Source organism: Myxine glutinosa, chromosome 2, assembly GCF_964187855.1.
Source record: "Myxine glutinosa chromosome 2, kmMyxGlut1.1, whole genome shotgun sequence".
Taxonomy (NCBI): domain Eukaryota; kingdom Metazoa; phylum Chordata; class Myxini; order Myxiniformes; family Myxinidae; genus Myxine; species Myxine glutinosa.
Genome location: NC_136262.1, coordinates 103,621,593 through 103,643,639, shown reverse-complemented (window position 1 = coordinate 103,643,639; position 22,047 = coordinate 103,621,593). Strand labels below are relative to the sequence as shown.

Here is a 22,047-nt window from a genome sequence, read left to right as displayed (position 1 = left end):
ATAGGAGGTGATGGGGAATTTTTGTCCAGTGCTAGAACTACAGAATTTGTTTCCTTCGAGTAAATGCTTGTGAATAATACATTTGTTTGCTGTGCATTTATAGAAGCCAGGGATCCTAGTTTGTTTGTTGTGGGGCTGTGGGTGCTTTGCTTTTACCAAGAGGTCCCTGAGTGTCCGACCACGTCGAAATGATGTTAGTGGAGGTTGAGGAAATGTGGTGCCGAGTGTTTCTGATTGATGGAGGAGAGGAAGGGCCTTATTCAGAATACTTGGCAATTGGGATGAGGTAGCAGAGTAGGTGGTTACCAGTGGGACACGGTTAGTTGCAGGTTTGGGTTTGTAAGTCAGAAGGTCTGCTCTCGGTATGTGTTTTGCTCGGGTTATTGCTTCTTGCACAGAGTGAGGGTCATAGTTTCTTGCAATGAAGTGTGTTTCTAATTGGCAGAGAGAAGTTTCTTCTGCCATTTTTGTTGAGCAAATGCGTCTTACTCTGAGTGCTTGACTGTATGGTATGCTTGCAATTGTATGTTTAGGATGAGATGAAGAAGGGAGAAGGTAAGAGTGAGTGTCTGTTGGTTTTGTGTATAGTTCTGTTTCGAGTCTGTTATTTTGAAGCGTGAGTGATGTGTCTATAAAGTGAACTTCAGACTGTGAGCTGTCGAATGTAAACTTGATGGTCGGATGAATCAAATTTAATTCATTTTGGAATTGTGCGAGACTACGGGGGGATTTTGACCAGATGAACTGGATGTCATCAATATAACGATGAACTGGATGTCATCAATACATATATGGTATATGAATATATGCTTGTGTGTTTATGTATGTATATCTCTATATTTGTATATGCACGTGCACCGGAACTGTAACGCAAACGGTAACTGGAAGGTGCGCTTCATTTCCGTTGAACTTGGGGCCGGTGAGTGAACTTTGGCGTGGCTCTTCCTTTTGTATGCATTTTCTACACATATCACACATCTTACACACATCACTATACATACTTGACTGATATACATGCCTACTGTTTTTGTAGACTCAGAAAATACCTTTGTTGGTCGAAAGCTTGTCGACAATTAAAGATCGACGTCCTGAAGCTACGTCCGCGTCTTATTTAATCTAACGATTATATATATATATATATATATAAATATATATATATATATATATATACACATACATATATATATTGGCCATATATGTATTTACATATATATATATATATATATATAATTTTATTTATATATATATATGTATATATAATTTTATTTATATATATATATGTATATATGTATATATATATATATATATATATATATATATATATATATATATATATATATATATATATATATATATATATGTAAATACATATATGACCTATTTATATATATATATATATATATATATATCGATAATTATATGTAGATAGATATCCTGAAAATATCTCTGAGGATATCTCAAAGACTCAATAGCTCAATGGGCTGTCACCGTGTAAGTGATGACGTCTGTGGGTTTGAGTCCCAGGTTGAGTCAGAATTTTTTCACACTAGCCCCACGCAGGAATTTATTCCTGTTTATTCAATTTCTAGATGAGTTAATCTCCAATGCACTTCCACATACATTCACATCCAGGGTCTGCCGAGCAGGCAAGTGAGACAAAGGCCATTATAAAGCCTGCAGTGTGAGAAATTTCTTAATTTTAAAATTAATTTAAAATCAATAAAATTAATTATTGTAATTAATTAATTATATTAAATTAATTATTTATTAAATTTATTTAATTTTGACATTTAATTTTTTTAATGTGAGAGTGTGAGAATTTCTGTGAGAGTGTGAGAAAGTGTGAGAAATTTCTGAGGATATTCCGAAGACTCAGCTCAGTGAGCTGTCACCGAGTAAGTGATGAGGTCCGTGGGTTTGAGTACCGGGTTGAGTCAGAACTTCTCACACGAGTTCCATGCAGGAATTTATTCCTGTTTATTCAATTTCCAAATATATATATATATATATATATATATATATATATATATATATATATATATATATCAGTCATGAGAATATTCCTCATTGCTGTAAACACACTTTCTGATTCAACAGGAGGATGGTGCAGAAGTAGTATGTACACTTATATTTGTGCAGTCTATTTTGTGTTCGATTTTTGGTCCGACGACACTTTTTGGTTCGACTCAGCAAACATCACAGGAAGGGCATCAAAAGGTGTGCTGTCCATTGGATGTACGCTGAGCACGGTACCTGTCTGCTAGCATTTGCTGTTGGATGTTAAACCTACCACGGTGTCCTTTGCAAAGAGTTTACGAGTTGTTGCCGGCACCCTGAACAAATTCCAAATTCCTACCGAAAGCTACAGATCACACGTTGTACGGTATTCTCAGATATTCATTGACACTACATTACACTGCTTTGATTCTCAGAATGTGCTTGCCTTGAGAGCTGCAGCTCCTGCACTGTAAATTAATTCATGCACCCAGATGTTTGCCTGTCATATAGTAAGGTGGCTTAATTAAATATTTTGGAAATACCGCAACCAGGTGGACAAAAGTGCTAAATTTTGCATGAATGTTCCTCACGTCATAATGCTTCATTTCAGAAGGGTAGATGCCCAGAAATAGTAAATGAGACCTCAGTAGGGGACACTGAAATTCAACATGCGGTATTACCCATAGATATGACATATGACTTCAGTTGGTCTTTTTATAACAATAGTTATTGGAAAAAAAAAAATCAACACCAAACAGTCAAAAATGTATATAATTAAACTGATATAGGTAGATGTCACCTGTACATTTATTCACTTTAAATAAAAAGAGTGTATAAATGCTTCAAATGTGATGGCTATAAATAGGGGACAATGGCGGACAATATTTCTTGTAGTCTTAATGTTTTGGACAGTTTTATTCATAGTTGCTCTTCAATATTTCAATTATTTTGGGCAAATTTTGGACCTTTAGTAATAACTACAACACACAACAGGCATTTTAAGGCCATTTTCCCTGCTCGAGTGGTGGTTAGCCACCTTTAGTAATAACTATGTGACATAATAGGTATGAATTAATCATATATAAACAATAAATCATGTATGCTATAATTAAGAGTCGTGTCATTTCCTGGATGTTTTCCCCCATTTTTGATCGCTACCCTTCGGAAACTAATCATAGTACCCGAAATAAATTCTCAGAAAAATTTGGTGCTTTTGTTCAACCTGTAACAGTATTTCCTGCAAGGCACATTATTCATATGTGAACGACCTTCTTCAGCTAAGAGCAAACATAAAATATATTTTCTAATTGTTAAGCACAGTAAGGCTTATTAGTTAAAATGAAGGAATATAAGATTATGGTTTTTCATTATTTTTTATTGTCACTTCATTATGGATATTACAAGAGGGGCCTGTAGGGATTTCGGCACCTGTTGGACATTGAAAAGCAATTGGAGTTATTCGCCTCATTGTGGTTACCTTTTGTCTTTGGGCAGGCAGCTGCATTGCCTGAACCTACGTCCCAATATACACTTTATAGTGGCCTTTGGTGGCCTCTGGTGGCCTTGACATCAAGGGTAGCTAAACACATGGCCAGATTCTGAAATCCTGGCTCCAAAAAGTTAGGGCCTCTAGGTGCTACGATTCGTCTATGAAAGAGTAACATGCAAACACACAAACAAGAAAGACATCATGCAAAGGTTTGGTTGTGAACATCAAAGACATCATGCATCATGCATCACGACACCAGACAGCCCAAAAAAAAATTATTTTAAAAAAAAGTAGCACGATATTTCTAAAAGTTGTGAACGGATTATGACAAAACTTGGTGGATGAGTTGGTTAGGCAACAAAAACAAGCAATTGCATTTTGGTTCAGGTCCGAATCCAGATCCAGCCTCTCAGTGGGATCCACGATACTTGCAAGATCCACCACCCCATGCCCACACCCCATTCCATTCCCCCAAAAGATGAAAATTTATTATTTTTCAGATGAAAATTGATGATTTTAGAAGTTAGACCTTGAGTTCACCTTTGCTCATTTGACCTCAAAAATAGTTGCTTTCCCAATTCAGTAATGCACTATAATAATAATAATAATAATAATTCATTTATTTTGTATAGCGCGACATCTATGAAATTGCTGTTTATTTTCCCAGTTAATAGGATGAAAACAACCCTCAATATCGATGAAAAGTGACCATTTTTCAGATGAAAATTGATAATTTTGGAAGTTTGACCTTGAGTTGACCATTTGACCTCAAAATAGTTGCTTTTCCAGTTCAGTGACTCAATATGCAAATTCTGTTCAACTTTCTCATCAATTGGATGAAAAATGGCAATTTTAGAAATTTGACCTCAAGGTGACCTTTGACCTCAAAATAAATAGGCTTCTTTCTTATGACCAGCTCTACCATTTGTTGAAGTTTCGTGAAGATCGGATTAAAATTGTGACTTGTAGGCAATTGACAGACAAACAGCCATACCTAACCCTAACAACTCACCGGACTACCTACGATTTGGCGTCCCAAATGCCACATTGCTTGGTCCTGCTCGTCAATTGCTCATGCATAAGAGGCTCAGTGGGAACACCACAAAAGCTATCTTAAAAGAGAAAGCTGCCAAGCCCAAACCAAAATTTTCACTTTGTGGCCTTGACTTTCACCGATGATGGACAAATGCTGATACTTAAAAAACAAGCTGTTGTTAGACAGGCAGAATAACACACTAGACCAACCAATATATGCTTGAAAAATCTTCGATTTTGCAAGTAACAATCACACAAACAAACATAGAAACACTTCAAAATATTTACGAGATTTAAATGTTTTCAATGCACAACATGTGCTGGAACCCCGACATAGTTTTTCCCCATGTAGCACTAGGTACCCCACCCAAGCCAGGTCACCCAATCAGGATGGGGTTATGTAGACTTTAGTAAACCATCAAGATGATTGATGTTTAAAGAACCGCCTTTGGAGGCCATTTTTCCCCGCAAAGCGGGGGTTGGCCTTTTTTAGGCACCGTGGTCCCCTTTTTAAAGCAATGTTTTACAGCCGGATGCCCTTCCGTCCTTCCTGCCGCCAACCCTGTTAGTCGCCTCTTGCGATACCCAGGGAATTACCAGTGAGCTGGTACTCAATTTGCCAACCTCAGAAGGATGACAGGCTGAGTCAACCCCCCTGGTGTTCATTAAGCGATCAACTGGGATTCAAACCCAGGATCCTAGGATCCCAAGCCGGCACCCAAACCGCTAAGCCAACACCAGGCTTATTGATGTTTAAAGCTGTCGCAAAAATCAACCTGAGAGTGCACCACAGAAATGATCTGCCAAATGTCCTCATTTCCTTGTTTAAGGTCAGTTTCTTGATTTTCAGATGTACAAACAAACACACATACATACACACACATACATACATACATACATACATACATACATACATACATACATACATACAGAATTGCCTTGCGGGGTGGGAATGGAGTGGGATACCTGACCATGACCTGAACCTGGATACCCTCAATACGTATGCAAAATCTGGTGGAGATTTGCCTAGCCATTTTTTTTCTATGATTTTCAGACATACACAAACATACATACAGACAGAGTATTTCCTTGTGGGTGGTGGCAATTTTGTGGGTGAGAAGGGGCTGGGGTAGCTTACAATATTGCCAAGATTCTGAAGAACCTAAACCAAATTTTGGGGCCCCTAGATGTTGTGGTTCGGCTGTGAAAGAATAACATGCAAAGCACAAACAAAAACACAAACACTAAAAAATATTTACAAGATTATAAAATATGCAAAATATCTTTTCCATATAAATGTCGGTCCTGTTTTATACCCACCACCTCTTTTACAACTATAACTTTACTTTTCACTCTCGCAAGTACAGACACTCCCGGACATCACACACTTGTTTTTGACACAGTTAACCATCCATCAGATACCTTCCCCAAGAGGATCCAGTGTGTATATCATCAGCTGGAAGAGGCTGTTTCTCATCATCTTGGTTGATGCAGATTTCCCTCGCTTCTTTTGAGACTTGGATCCCTGCAGCAGGCATGATTGGGTCAAGCAACACGAAGAAACCGCATGTGGGTCAAGCATGATGACACTTGTCAAAGCACAAATTTCACTTCATGCAAAAGGAACAGCATCGAATGCTCCACACCAAAACCATACATGTATTATGTGTGGAAATATGGACTCATTATTATCAATCCCCTATCCTCCCCCAACCTGCCCCCCACCATGCACCATACACACCAACTCTCCTTTCCCTTCTCTTCCTTCAATATGGTCTTAAATCAGTCACAACTTTATTTCCTCTTTCACATTTTTTGTAAGAGAAGCTGTGGTTGAGCCATTGATTTGAATGCAAAGATGACATGATGCTAAAAGGAATGAATAGTAAACACGCTTGGTCTGTTTGATGTTCCGAGATGCACACAGAGCTTGTGATGCTGTGATACCAGGAAATATACACTATGTCAATTAGTCATGTACTATGTTCACCATATATGTTAATATGTTAATAACCTATACTATGTTAATATATGCATGTCAATATATGTATGCACATATATGTTAATATAATACTTTATATTTATGTATGTATGTATGTATATATATATATATATATACCTGTACATATATATGTTAATGCTATCTGTTAAGATGTTATGCATACATACATTATGTTAATGTTATGTTATGTTAATAACATATACCATGTTAATCGAATATGTATGTTAATATGTTAATACGAACCATTTACTATGTTAATTTCCCATTTATTACATTTCCCATTCATGTCCCATTTACTATGTTAATTTCCCATTTATTACATTTCCCATTCATGTCCCATTTACTATGTTAATTTCCCATTTATTACATTTCCCATTCATGTCCCATTTACTATGTTAATTTCTGCATTGTCTCCTAATTTGCTTGTAATTCAAGTAAACGAATACTCATGTGTTTGTATTGTATCAAGTGAGATGATAATGTCCTCACGATCATAAAATCCTGAAAATTTTACCAAATCATTTCTGTGCCCCTGTTTACCTCCGCCACAGAAGGTGGATGGAGGTTATGTTTTCACCCCTGTCTGTTTGTCTGTCTGTTTGTGACCAAGACATCTCAAAAAGTTGTGGACGGATTCGGACGAAACTTAGTGGAGAGGTTACGTATGTGACAAGGAAGAATTGATTCAATTTTGGTGAAGATCCGGATCCGGCTAGTAGAATTTTAAAGTAATTTTTCACCATTGGGAGATAGGGCCAAAAACGATACATAACACCATATCTCAAAAAGTTACGGACGGATTTGGACATAACTTGGTGGACAGATTGGGTGTGTGACAAGGAAAGATTGATTCGATTTTGGTGAAGATCTGAATATGGATTCGGATACGAGAGTTATTGAATTTTAAAGTGATTTTTCACCATTGAGAGGTCGGGCGAAAAGCGATATACCTGTATAACATCGTTTTAAAAGTTGTGGACGAGTTATGACTAAACTTGGTGGACGAGTTGGTTTGGTGACACGAGCAAGCCGGTTAGATTTTGTTTCAGGTCCGAATCCAGATCAGTGGGATACAAAAACACATAAACTGTTCAGCCTGGTGGAGTATGCTCTCTACCGAGTGCCTTTATTGTTGAAACGTGTGTCCATCTATGATGTTTTTGCTGTTGTTTGATTCATTGTTTGCTAGAGCTATGTAAGCAGAAGTAGGTATTCGTGTGACTGCTTGAGAGTCACCATTACAATCCAACAGGACGGTGCAAAGGTAGTGTACTTAACGTTGAGACAGGCAGTCTGGTTTCAATTCTTGGCCCAGCTATAATCTGTCAGATTGGTGCTTCCCAGACAGGGTGTCGCATCACCAGGTGTACATGAATGTGAAGCTGCTAAGGACCCTATAAGTTGGTCGACATTAAAGATCCCTCGTTGACTTTTTACGAGGAGTAGACGAGCTATCCCCTGCTCCTTGGCCAAATTTCAAATCGTCTCCGGGCACCCTGGCCAAATTCCAACCGAGAGATAATGTATCAGAGGAACAGCTAAAAGCAGACAATGATTCAACTGGAGGCACAAATTATTCATTTGAATCCCAGTCCAATATGCATTCGTCAACAATGATATAGCTTCTCCATATTTTTCTGATTGATTCATATAGATACAGATGAAAAAGCAAATTTCACATCTTGCTTTACAGATTCCCTTTAGTAACTGAAATTAAAACACAACAATATTGATACAGTATATCTTAAATGGTTGGTCAGGTGAGGTTACGGCAACCTTTTGGGCAGTGATGTAGTCTACGTGATACGCAGGTATACGCCGTATACCCACTAGGAAAGGTCCAGGATTTCCGTATACCCACTTTAAAATGCGCGAGGATACGTAACAACATAGTTTCCTGACAGAACTTTCACACTTTCATTCATAAAATGCGCTATAGAAATAACTTTCATTCCTAAAATGCACTATATGAATAAAATTTGATTTGATTTGATAAAATTCACCCCGTCTGTGTTAAGAAGCACTGACTAATGGCATTGGGGCTTCCGTGACCTGTGACCCGGATCTGACGTCACCTACTGTATGCATTAGTGAGTGTGGTGGTGCTTATGGGGTGTCGCTTCAGGACGGGTGTCGCTCTGGGACGGGTGACTATGAGGCTGGAAGGGAAAAATCACAGTATACCCACTACAAAAAAACTAGACTACACCACTGCTTTTGGGGGCTCTGCAGAACAATCTGAGAAGTGAAAGTCAAGGAAATATCTTTCAGGAAAAGAATGCCAATGCCATGCCCAGTGAGGAACAAGAAACATACGAAAGCTCATTGGTGTAATGACTTGGTGGTGTATTGGCAGGAGTGTCTGCAACGGGTACGGTGGTGTATTGGCAGGAGTGTCTGCAACGGGTATGGGAGGTTGGTGGTTCAAACCCCAAAGAGTTTTTGTAAAATGGTACGGGCTGCTTCCTTGGTTGACATTCAGCATTTAACAGGTTAAGAACATGGCCAATCCCAATGGGTTGGGCATCCATAGGGAGGAGGAAATTCCTCCAGTGGATGTGCCTCGCTGAGTGCGGTGAAAAAGACGGCACCGTTGTTGAGGTATCGTTGGTACCCAGAGTGCCCCCGGAAGTAACGACGCTTCTCCAAGCTCAGTCCTGTGCTGTGTCTCATGTATTTGTCTGTGTGTCCATGTGTGTGAGATGTGTGTGGCAGCTCCGCACTACGAGCCTTAGATCATGCAAAAAAGAAAAAATTAAATTTAAAAAAAGCTGGAAGCATGGAGAAATGAATTTATTAACGGTAAATGCCAATTAACAACTTGTGACTCAAACAGAAGTCTTCCACTTGTGCATATGCAAGACTCCCCAGCAGTAAATTTAATGTTTTTGTTAACCCCACAATTTTGGGGAAAAAAACGGGTGGATATTGTCATCAGCTCCGTCTGTCTGTCTGTCTGTCCGTTTGTCCTTCCATCACATTATCTCCTCCTAAACGGTTGGGCAGAAATTCACCAAATTCACCAAATGCTGATGATAACAACCAAGTTTGGTGAATTTCTGCCCAGTGGGGCCACATATGGACTCAACAAGCAGGGGAATGAAAGAACAGGATAGAGGAGAGAGAGGAGGGCAGTTAACAGTAACTTCAAGTGAGTAGGTTGTGTTATGTACGTATGGTTAATGGCATTATAAACATCACAGGTCGGCATGGGGATGACATGACATTGTAGTGTACAGCAATACTTGAAGCCCTGGGGGGCAGAGTGGGATTGAATACCCTCAGAGAGGCAGTTCCTCAAAAGGTAAGAAAAGAGCAACAAAAGAGTGGAGGTTGCCAATGAGCCTTCATTTTGGGAGTTTAAGCACGAGGGGGTTTCTGGAAGAACACATGCATCCTGGAGGGGTTGGGGAGGATCAGAAGGCTGTGAGAGCAAAGGTATCTTGACTGGAGAGGCAATAAACAGAGAGGCTATACCGACCTGTCTGCAATACGAGAACAGATCTTGTGATTCGGCAATCTTCTTCAACATGGCTGAGGATAGCATGATTTGCTGGGGGCACCGCCGTGTCGCCGATTGCTTCTGCAATATCGTGAAAGATCCCAATAATGCCGAATGCTAAGGAGTCCAAACATTACAGGAGATCATTGTGATACTTGGGTGCCAGACCATAGAGGAGAGCAGTACTCCATTGAGCTATGGATAAAGGCCTTATATGCAATGAGTAGTTCTGCTTTATAAAAGAATGACTTGGAATGACGAATGATGCCTAGTCTGTGGTTGGTAGAGAAAGCCAGCCAGCTTTGCAATACAGCTGGCCCAGAAGAGGTCATGGTTGATGGTGAGGCCGAAAACTTCAAAAGACTGAATTTCCTATAGTTGTTGACCATGTAAATTCAGGGCAATGCCAGAATAAAATGAACACCCTTGATTTTAAAGCAAACTGTGATGTGCACACAATGAAATAGACTACGTATGTTAGTATCCGCTAGAACGTGCTCGTACCGGCCACAGGGAAATGACAAGGCCCACAACTAATGGTGACAAGTTCACCCGGGCCATACGGCCATTGCCTTGACTTGGTCGTGGATCGTACTATCGGACTTCATTTTATTGTGGATCCAGGGGCAGAGGAGAGCGTTGTGCCACCATCTCCAACTGAACGGAAAAATTGACAGGAATATGCATTACATGCCGCTAACAACAGTGCTATTGCTACTTTTGGAGATTGATTTGGGTTCACGTCGCCCATTTCAGTGGGTGTTTACTGTTGCCGACACCAGATACACCATCCTGTGTATGGACTTTTTGAGTCATTTCAATCTCCTCGTAGACGTTAAACATGGCCGCCCAGTCCATATTCGATATTTAAACACAGCTTGGTGTTCTCCGTAGATCATCCACCGTTTTGTCGTTGAATATCATGGGTCATCCATCCAAGTCCACGTGCCCTTTTCGGAAAGCACTTTAGGACTTCCCATCCATAACGTAGCCATCGGTGATAATCCAGCCTATCAAACACCAGATCATGGAGACAACGGACCCTGCTGTTTTTTTGCACGTGCTCACCGACTCATACCAGAGAAATGATGTATTGCCTGCCAGGAGTGTGACTGTACAGTCTGACCCCAACATTCGCGGGGATACATTCCTGGAAAATGGCACGAATGTAAAATCCACAAATGTGGGGGCATTGTTTGAATTGGGAAGGAATGGTGTGGGGGGGGTTTTTTTCACTGTATGGTCTAGGCTCGTGAAAGAGCTATGACACAGAACAAATCAGGACACAACAAAACAAAGGGATCAGTGGGAGAAAGGGGAAACGCCAGCAGCAGGGTGGAGGGAGAAAATAGACGGAAGCAGACAATAAAGGGATGCAGGTAACGGTGAGGGGTAAGGGATAACACAAGGGGTGGACAAGATGGATAGACATGGAAAAAAATTTGGGAGAGGTGGGAGGGCGGTTAACAGGTGTAGAAAAGATCATGATGTTGGATGGTGGATGACTTGAGAAGGTGGTGACCAGCTGTCTTGAAGACCTGGAGGGAAGAATGAGATTGCAGAGAGTATGGAATGTGGTTCCACATGTGTGGGAAAAAGAGGAATAAATGAGTGCAGGTGAGCAGTGGTTTCCGCATTTAGGCAGTTTCATTAAGAGGGAGTTGCTGCTAGACCACGTGCGTCCTGCAGATACCTGAGGGTGACAAAGCACGGAGGGGGCAGAGGGTGCAAGTCTTGACAAGGTGCCCCCAGGTTTTAGAGGAGAGAGACAAGTTTGAAAGCTTATTCTTGAGGTTGGACAGATCGTGTTTTCTGTCTCGAGAGAGAGAGTAGGAACACTTGTTGCGAGCTTTGTGGAATGATCTGAGGTCGTCGTCAGTTGGATTTGCCTTCCAGGAGGAGAATGCATGTTGTTTTAAAGCAACTGCTTCACCACAGGATTCAGAGTACCAAGAATGGGAGGACAGGTAATATAATTGAACAGATGGGATGAATCTGTGCATAAGAGAGAGCAGGTTTCTGTCGAAGAATTTTGAGGCTAAATTAATATCTGTGGTGGTGGATATAGGAAACCCGTCCTGACGTGTAATATATATATACTTTTTTTTTTTTTGATTTTAAGCGCGAATACACGAGGTGCAAATGTAGAAGCAGGTCACATGTTATGAACCATGAATACGCAGGATTCGCGAATGTTGGAACAACACATGTCAAGGTTTGGAGCACGAAAAAAAATTCTACCCCATTCAAACAATGCCCCACATTCGTGGATTCGGCATTCGTGGCATTCTCCAGGAACGTAACCCCCGCGAATGTCGGGGTCCGACTGTACTGCTACGTGTATATAGATAATATTCTAATTGCCAGTGCAACTGGAGAAAAATATTAGGAACACCTATGTCTTCTCTTCACCCGCTTGCAGGACTTCGGCATCATCATCAATTCCACAAAGTGCATATCTTCCGGAGTTGAATTTCCTCTGCCACTGTGTTAACCGCTTGGGCATCCGTCCGCTCAAGGAGAAGGTGCACATTATTCAGGATTCCCAATTACCTTCATCTCAATGGAAACTGCAAGAGTTTTTGGGCCTGGTCAACTTTTGCCATCAATTTCTTCCAAATCGCAGCCACAACACTGCAGCCCGGTTTTTTATTCCCCAGGAATTTTCTACGTGCACCCACATATTCGTACTGCGTGACGCTGTCCGGAAACCCTTGCAAGTTTGCAACAACCATATGACGGACCTTACAAAGTTCTGCAATGCTCCGAGAAGACCTTCATACTCCATATTAACAGTGGTCTTGGATTTTATAATGTATGAGTATGATTTTATAATTTTATAATGGATTTTATAATTATATTTTTATAAATATGCTTGAGCTCTAGTTTATCAGGGGATTTTCCGGTATAGGTTTCCCGGAAGAAGTACCAGTGGGTTGAATGGTGGCTGTTTCAATAAAGGGGATTGACTTGGAATCCAAACGTCTCGGACGTCCTTTTCCCACCATCAAATCTTAAAGGAGAAATAGGTTGAAACTGAGACATTTCATGATTGAAATGTTCTATTTGTCAGACAAACATCTAATAAATTCCAGTTCAGCAAAGTGATGCAACTGCTGTTTGTCTGTCATTGGGATGGGATATTGTACAACACAATGTGGAGTCATCAACAGAAAGGAAGAGGTGTAAAGTCACTACCACTGGGGGAGGAGTAGAGAGGGCTCCATCGATAGCAATGGATTGAGTGTGCAAGTGGACGGAGTCAGAAATCCAGGTGTGAAGGTGACATTGTACACCACAGGCAGCAACTTGACAGACAGACGAGGATGTCAAACTGTGGCGAATGCACCAGATATGTCAAGGACGATAGATCATCCTGACATTTTGTTTGAAATTTAGGGCCTCAGACCATTGTTAAGATAGAAGCTGCAGCAACTCAATAGTTGAGTTACTGGGACAAAATATAAACAGATGGACAGAGATCAGGCTGTTTGGAAAGAGGAAGGACTTGACATTGGCAGCAAGGATGGATTCCATGACTTTTCTTGAAATTAGAAGCGCACACTTCTATTGTCGAGAGGATCTGTTTCTGCACCCTTCTTGTGAACAGGATTGATGATGTTGCCAAACGTCGAGGAAGATGGGAGGCGGCCAAATGTGAAGGACGGGTCGAATTATGCAAACCAATAATTTTAAATACAAACCTAGAATTAAACAACATGTGGTCTGAAAACTCAGGTGGAAAGGGGAAGTGATGAACCAACTGGAATGCTCAGGGTACCTTGATGCGGCGATCATCACTTTGTTCTACTTGTAATGGATCCGATGAACTGCCACTCACCTGCACACACACACACACACACACACACACACACACACACACACACACACACACACACCGCATACCAACACGTGAATACAACAGAATACTTATCTCTGCGAAGGCTAGTGTCGGTCTGCAGTGACGGACAAGACTTTAGCTCTTGCAGGTGAAAATGGAAACAAAGGTTGCTGAATGCTCAACAAATAACACAACAGAGCGTAAAAGTTCAAAGGCTCACAGGACTTTAGCCAATTAGTGCCAAAACAATTTGCTTTATATGAAAAGGAAATAAACATGAGATGGCCTACAAGATTCATATTTATTTATTTCTGTATTTTATGTCACTATGATAAATTTTTTGTGGCGTCGGCGATGTCTCACAGAAAGTGTTCGTAAAGGACAGAATTTTAGAATCTAAATTTACAAGAGAAAGGTGACGACACCTAGAGTCAATCAGGATGACCTTCTGTAACAAAGGAAGTGAAGGAAAAGGAAGGGAAAAGGCTAAATCAGGGAGAGCTTGTTGATCCGGAACTTGAACTGCTGAAGGTTGTAGGTAAAGTTGGCAAAGAAGGGAGAGGCAGTCGATTCCACCACAGTTTTGCGGGGCAAGGAAAGAAAGAGGAGGCATGCTGATAGGTTCTGCAGGTACATAGAGACACAGGAAGCAGGGTTCATTATTACGGGGTTTTTTTCACTGGCCAGCCAGACCAGTAGGGCCAACAGCTCACTAGGCCGGAAATAATTCAACTGGTCTGCAGAAGTGACTTATTTTGACTAGGCCAACGCCAGCAAAGCCATCGGTTTCATCATCATGATAGCAAGATATGATATTTAAATAAACAAAAGGTTTATTATTTGCCAATAGCTCACATCTTTTCCTTTGTTGATATATATATAAAGAAAGGGGAGAGCACACAGGCGTGAAAAGGCTTCTTCTTGGGTCAGGTTTTGTCAGGAAGCTCACGCAGCACACACTCTCGTCTGTCTGGGTTCCCTATCTTCCTTTTCGCTTTTCTTCTCATTAGCTGCCTTTCATTCCTCCATTTCCCACCTTTCCTTTCATTCCCGTGCCCTTCTTCATTCACATGCACACATCCTTCACCTCTTGCCTCTGCACACCATTGCATTGAGGCCCTGTCGCTACGCTCCCAGCATCTGACTGCATCACTGGCCAAAATATTACATTATACACCTCAATAATTTTCCCTTCAAAAAGCCTGCATCAGGTTTATGCTGTGGACGGTTCATCACTGAACGCATGGAGACGTGCGGCGTGTGAGTGTTACGGAGGAAGGACCATCTGCATTATCATTGGGCAACGCTCACTCCGCCGGTCTAGTGAAAGGTGTGCAAGGACACGACACGACGCCATCTTCTTCCTTCTTATGTCGTATCTCAATGTTGCCCCTCCCCCATCTGTCTTTCCGATTGGATAGGTGAGGGCGAGACTACCGGAAGAAAGCTGTAACACGTGCCCTTTTGTGGTTTGTTTTCAACGTATCCAATCACGTGACTGTTGTCGCGAAGGGTGCACTAACCGGAAGTTACGTAGTTCCGTGGGCGCCCATGCATGATTGGCGCCATTTTAATCTTTCATTCCCGTGTTTCAAGTTGCTAAAGTAACTTAATATGAATCCGAGGACGTGGGTGTCGATTAGGGGATGAGGGGAATACATACCGGTACGTGATGACACACTGTACATACAGTACTTGTAAACATGCTTTGTGAATACCTGCCAGAATTGAATATGTGTAAGGGGGGGCAGGATTGTGAAGTGGGGGTTGGGAGGCAAAAGGAGGAGGGGAGGGGTTTGGGATGGAGGAGAGAACGGGAGGATTCAGGTGAGTGAAGTTTCCCATGGGAGTTACAGTGTTTGAAAGGAAAAAAGAGAAGGATCATGAGGACTGAGGAGTTACTGTTTGGAAGCTAAACGATGAAGAACCAACCATGGATGCGTAGCTGGATTTAAAGAAGGGTCGAAAGATGGATTGATAGGTGGGGAAATTAAAGGGGGATTGAAATATGTATTGTTCGGCTAAAAGTTGGAAAATCGGGATTCGGGGAACATTATTCGGGGAATGAAACATGCTAAACTCACAACGCCATTTCCCTCCCCCATCACTCTAAACCACGGATGGGAACTCTATTCTACACACAAATTGAAGACATCGAATTCTGGGAACTACTATGTGTCTCTGAATGATTGGGCCTCCATTTCCATGGCCGTAACAATATTTACATCCAAAATTTTCCATGTTTCCTTCACTCTTGTGTAATCATGCCTTCCATGGGTCTGGGGCCATGGCGATTAGTATAATTATGTCTGCATTTATTTTTGTTTATTTAATTTAAGTTATAAGTAAAACATTTATTTAAGTTTGTTATCATATATCACTTCACATTCACGGATGGCCTTGTCGGTAAGGGTGGGTATTCCGCTAGTTTGAACATAATTTGCATATTTGGTCAATGAATTGGTTGAACAATCAAAACCTAGAAGCATATTGTTTTTGAGGTCAAAAGCCTAAAGGGTCAAAGGTCAAGGTCACAAACTCATCAAGTTTCATCCGATTTAATTGAAATTTGAACAGGGCTTACCTATTGGGCCACTGAATTCCAGGAGGTCCAGGAGGAACATCATTTCATTCCATTTTATACTGTATTGTATATGGATGGGATGACAATAAAGTTTATTGAATTGAATTGAATTGGTTCACCAAAAATCAGATTTAGCCATTTTGACATTTTCCATGACGCCAAATGACTTTCAATTTCACCGCAATTATAATCAAATGAGACTTTTTGTGAATTTATTATTACCACAAGAAACACCAACTCCCCTTGAGTGCAGCCTGATGGCGAGGGAGATGGGTGGGTGAGGTGTGGGGGGAGAGTGGGAGAAATGGGGCAAATATATATTTGGGTGATGGCTAATAATCCCCTATCTGCAGCAGGGTCAGTAAACCACTTGCACTGTGGCACGAGTGCAGTAGAAGGAGTCAGGAAAGATGTTCCGAAAATGTTAAGTCATCCAATTCCTGTCCCCCATGGTGGGATGGACCCATGACCTGGCCATGGGTACATCCGACACATATGCAATTTATTATGCTCTAACAGGAGCACAAACAACACTGATAAACACTGCTTTATTTATTACACATTATAAAAGGTACAGTTAGTGGCGGGATGGACATAGATACACTTGCTCCATTTTATATAGACTAGCCGAAACCCGTGGAACATCCACGGAAGGGCGGATGTGGTGTATGGATAGAGTGTACCATTATGGATGGCATAGGGGATTTGCTTGTCCGAGTAAGAGTTAGGAAGAAAGATGAGAATGAAGAGTGCGTATATGAACAACGATCGCCGACACCGGCACAAATGCATGCTCTAGTCCGGCAGCTAAGCTAAATATAGCATTGAAGGAGCTCGGGCTCCCACGTCGATCGGAAGAATGGACGCGACAAAAAGCTGGAATTCGTCCGAGTTGCTTTATTCAAACAAAACACTCAGGTACTCTCAAAAGCCCGTTTATCGGGCAGCAATATATATACACACATTATCCCGGAGCGTTTGCCCAGGAAAGGCGAGAGGGGGCGTGGCCGAGCGTCCTGGCTGCGGCCTGGCAAGTTGAGGGTGAGCCTGCCCGGGCGTCCTGGACGAGCCCGGCATGGTGATCGCTCCGCGTCCTTGATAGGTGCAAGGCGATTGTGAAAACCCAGCGGTAGCAGCTACACACGTCCCCCCAGAATCGACTTGCACCGGCAGGGTCAATTTGAGGGGGGTCCTGATGACCCGGCCGAAGCGACCCCTGGCGGGTCGTGGGGGGGGGGGGGTCCGGTGTGGTGGTGGGCGGTCGAGTGGGGGGCACCGTGGATGGGGGGTGGCCTCGCCGTGGCGGAAGGGCCACCCGTGGTGGTTGGTCGACGTCCACGTGCGCCGGCTTGAGGCGGTCCACCGCAATCCGGTCCGACCTGCCACCGATGTCGATGACGAACGACTTGTCGTCCCGTCGCAGGACCCGGAAGGCCACCCGTCGCAGGAGTGGCCCCCGATGTGCGTCGTGACGCACAAAAACATACTCCGCTGTGCGAAGTGCTGGGGGGACGTAGGACTGGGGGTCACCGTGGTGGGATGTTGGCACGGGGGCAAACCGTCGGCGGCCTCCTGGAGGTCCGAGCACTGGTGAGCTGCGGACCAGGGACTGGTAGCGTCGGGCACGAATTCGCCCGGGACGCGTAGCGCCTGGCCGTAGACGAGCTCGGCGGTGGATGCCTGGAGGTCTTCCTTGGGGGCCGTGCGGAGGCCCAAAAGGACCCACGGCAGCCGGGTCGGCCCAACCGCCGTCTTGAAGGTCGGCCATGAGCGCGGCCTTCATGGAGCGGTAAAATCGCTCACACAACCCGTTTGCTTTGGGGTGGTAGGCCGTAGTACGGTGGAGCTTGACCCCCAGGTTGCGGGCGACCGCGCCCCACAGCTCGGAGGTGAACTGTGGTCCGCGGTCTGACGAGATGTCCGCCGGTGCGCCGAAGCGGGCGACCCAGGTGGCGATGACAGCCTGCGCCACGTCGGCGGTGGGGCTGGAGACAAGGGGAACGGCCTCCGGCCACGTGGTGGTCCTGTCCACCATGGTGAGCAGGTGTGTGAACTCCCGTGACGGGGGGAGGGGGCCCACCAGATCCACGTTGACGTGGTCGAAACGTCGTTCAGGCACGGTGAAAGGTGCCAGCGGGGCCTGGGTGTGTCGGTGGACCTTGGCCCGTTGGCAGGCTGTGCAGGTGCTGGTCCAATCGTGGACGTCCCGACGAAGGCCGTGCCAGACGAATCGCGCCGACACCAGCTTCTGGGAAGCTTTCCGGCCCGGGTGGGAAAGGCCGTGGAGGGAGGCGAAGATGCGGCGTTGCCAGGTGACGGGCACGATGGGGCGAGGCTGGCCTTGGGAGACGTCGCAGAGCAGGACAATGTCCGTGAAGGGGATGTCGGCCAGGCGGAGGCCCGTGTCCGCCGCCCGGAGGGCTTGCACTGTGGTGTCGGTGGTTTGGTCCGCCGCCATAAGCGCGAAGTCCACGCCCAGGTGGACCGCGTTCGCGCTGGCCCGGGAAAGACAGTCGGCCACGGCGTTGTTTTTGCCGGCGACGTGCCGGATGTCCGTGGTAAACTCCGACACGGCAGAGAGGTGGCGCTGTTGGCGGGCCGACCACGGCTCCGTGACCTTGGCCATTGCGTAAACCAACGGCTTGTGGTCGACGAACGCCGTGAAAGGTCGGCCCTCCAGGAGGTGGCGGAAATGGCGGACGGCCAGGTGTATACCGAGGAGCTCACGGTCAAACGTGCTGTATTTGAGCTCGTTCGGCCGGAGCTGCCGGCTGAAAAAAGGGAGGGGCTGCCAAACCCCGTTCACCCATTGCTCATGTACGGCGCCCACCGCGTAGTCGGAGGCATCCGTGGTGAGGGCGATGGGAGCGTTGAGCACCGGGTGAGCGAGCAGTGTTGCGTCGGCGAGGGCCCGCTTTGAGCTTTGGAAGGCCGCGTCCATTGCTGCGGACCAGGCGATGTCGTGCTTGGCCGGCTTGCCCCGGAGGGCTTCATAGAGGGGCCGCATGAGTTGAGCAGCGCGGGGCACGAAGCGGTGATAAAAATTCACCATTCCCAGGAATTCCTGCAGGGCCTTTATGGTGCGGGGACGCGGGAACGTGGTGATGGCCTCGACCTTGGTTGGCAGCGGCACAGCCCCGTTCTTGGTGATGTGGTGGCCCAAAAAATCAACGGCCGTCGTGCCGAAGTGGCATTTGGCCGGGTTGACGATGAGGCCGTGCTCGGTGAGGCGCCCGAACAGTGTTCGGAGGTGGAGGAGGTGCTCGGCCCGGAACGTGCTGGCGACGAGGATGTCGTCCAGGTAAACGAAAAGGAACGGCAGGTCACGCAGCACGCCGTCCATCAAGCGCTGGAACGCCTGAGCCGCGTTCTTGAGACCAAATGGCATCCGTAAGAATTCGAATAAGCTGAACGGCGTGATGACTGCCGTTTTAGGGACGTCGGCCGCCCTGACAGGGACCTGGTGATATCCCCGTATGAGATCAATTTTCGAAAAAATGACCCGTCCCGCCAAACGGGCGTAGAAGTCTTGGATGTGCGGGATCGGATACCTGTCGGGGGTGGTAGCGTCGTTAAGGCGGCGGTAGTCGCCACATGGGCGCCAGCCGCCCCCTGGCTTTGGAACGATGTGTAGTGGCGAAGCCCACGCGCTATCGGAGCGCCGCATGATGCCGAAGTGTTCTAAAGTGTCGAACTCGGCTTTGGCCACGGCGAGCTTGGCTGGGTCGAGGCAGCGGGCTCTGGCATAGACTGGCGGGCCCGTGGTTGGTATGTGGTGCTCGATCCCATGCCGTACTGCGACGGCCGAAAACGTCGGCCGCGTGAGGGCCGAGAACTCCGTGAGCAGGCGAGCAAACGCGTTCGCCGCCGGGAGGGCGCATGCCAGCTCGGTCGGCGCGGAGCTGCTCAATGTGCATACCAGGGAGCTGAAGGTTTCGGCGTTGATTAAACGACGCCGTTGGACGTCCACCAGCAGTCCGTGTGCGCAGAGGAAGTCGGCGCCTAGCAGAGCCATGGGCACGTTTGCGGTTACAAACGTCCAAGCAAAGCGTTGGCCGCCGAAGCAGAGGGTGACGTTGCGCGGGCCGAAGGTGCGGATGGCCGATCCGTTGGCCGCAACCAAGGAGGGGCCGCAAACCGCGGACTGCCTGTCCTGGTCAGAGGCGGGTATGACGCTCAGTTGGGCACCGGTGTCGCACAGGAAGCGCCGTCCGGACGCTTTATCCGTGATGAACAGTAAGTTGCCCATGTGGCCGGCGCTCATGGCTGGTAATGAACGCCGGCCCGGCCGTTTCCCGGCCTGCCGAAGGTGCACGGGGGTCGGCATGTCCGGGCCTTCTGTCCGAACCTGGCATGATAGTAACACCACGCTTGGTCAGGTGGAGGCCCCGGTCGTCGTGCTGGAGGTGGTTGGCTCGGTGTAGCGGCCGCCAATTGCGTCGGCAGTTCGGTCGTCGACCGTGCCGGGTGCTCGGGCGCCATGGGTGTTGCGTCGGACGGCGGTGGGCCCCAGGTCGCTGCTGCGATGCGCTGGCCTGCGGCGGAGATCTTGTCGGCTTCCCTGGCAAGGGCACGGGGATCCATGATCGTCGTTCTTGCCAGGGCGAGGCGTACCGGGCTAGGCAGCTGACGGAGGAACAGCTCCTGGAACAGGATTGCCGGAGAGTGCTCGCCGAGCAGCGAAAGCATGTAGTCCATTCGCCCGGAAGGGCGCGTGTCGCCGAGCTCGGGCAGGACGAGCAGGCGCCGTGCGCATTCCGCCGATGGGAGGGCGAAAGCGTCGAGGAGGAGCTTTTTAATCGCGCCGTATTTGTCAGCGGCTGGCGGGCTCTCGAGGAGGCTCAGGGCGCGGGCCGCGGTGGCTGAACCGAGCGCTGCTACCACATGGTGGAAGCGGGTGTCGTCGGCCGTGATGCCTCGCAGGGCGAACAGGGAGTCCGCCTGTGCGAACCAAACCGCCGCGTGAGCCTCCCAGAAGGTAGGCAGTTTAAGGGCCACTGCCGTGTCCATGTCGGTAGGTCACCAATGAAGGAGCTCGGGCTCCCACGTCGATCGGAAGAATGGACGCGACAAAAAGATGGAATTCGTCCGAGTTGCTTTATTCAAACAAAACACTCAGGTACTCTCAAAAGCCCGTTTATCGGGCAGCAATATATATACACACATTATCCCGGAGCGTTTGCCCAGGAAAGGCGAGAGGGGGCGTGGCCGAGCGTCCTGGCTGCGGCCTGGCAAGTTGAGGGCGAGCCTGCCCGGGCATGCCCGGGCGTCCCGACCGAGGCCTGGCAAGTTGAGTGCGGGCCTGCCCGGGCGTCCTGGACGAGCCCGGCATGGTGATCGCTCCGCGTCCTTGATAGGTGCAAGGCGATTGTGAAAACCCAGCGGTAGCCGCTACAGCATAACAATTGTGCATTTTGTGAGGAAAGCACCAAATTTGGCACACTAGTAGACTATCATATTATGAAAAGATCTGGATATTGGGCCATCTCAGATTCAGAGATTAGATTTTTGCAAGATTTGCAGATTTTGCAGATTTGCAAGCTGAGATTGCAACGCCAGGGACGGCCGACTCCTTCCTGCAAGCTGCCCACGTCAC

At 45.9% G+C, this 22,047-nt stretch overlaps 1 protein-coding gene across 1 annotated transcript in view; it reads right to left on the bottom strand.

Annotated features, from left to right (window-relative positions):
• The window catches only part of LOC137422329 (sodium/potassium/calcium exchanger 2-like), a 119,554-nt gene that overhangs the window by 68,823 nt on the left and 28,684 nt on the right, over positions 1–22,047 (bottom strand). The window contains exons 2-3 of the mRNA XM_078772617.1: positions 13,808–13,867; positions 5,945–6,047 (exon numbers count right to left, since the gene is read on the bottom strand). Coding sequence (XP_078628743.1) covers positions 5,945–6,047; positions 13,808–13,867 — 163 coding nt within the window. The remainder of the gene's footprint in view (positions 1–5,944; positions 6,048–13,807; positions 13,868–22,047) is intronic.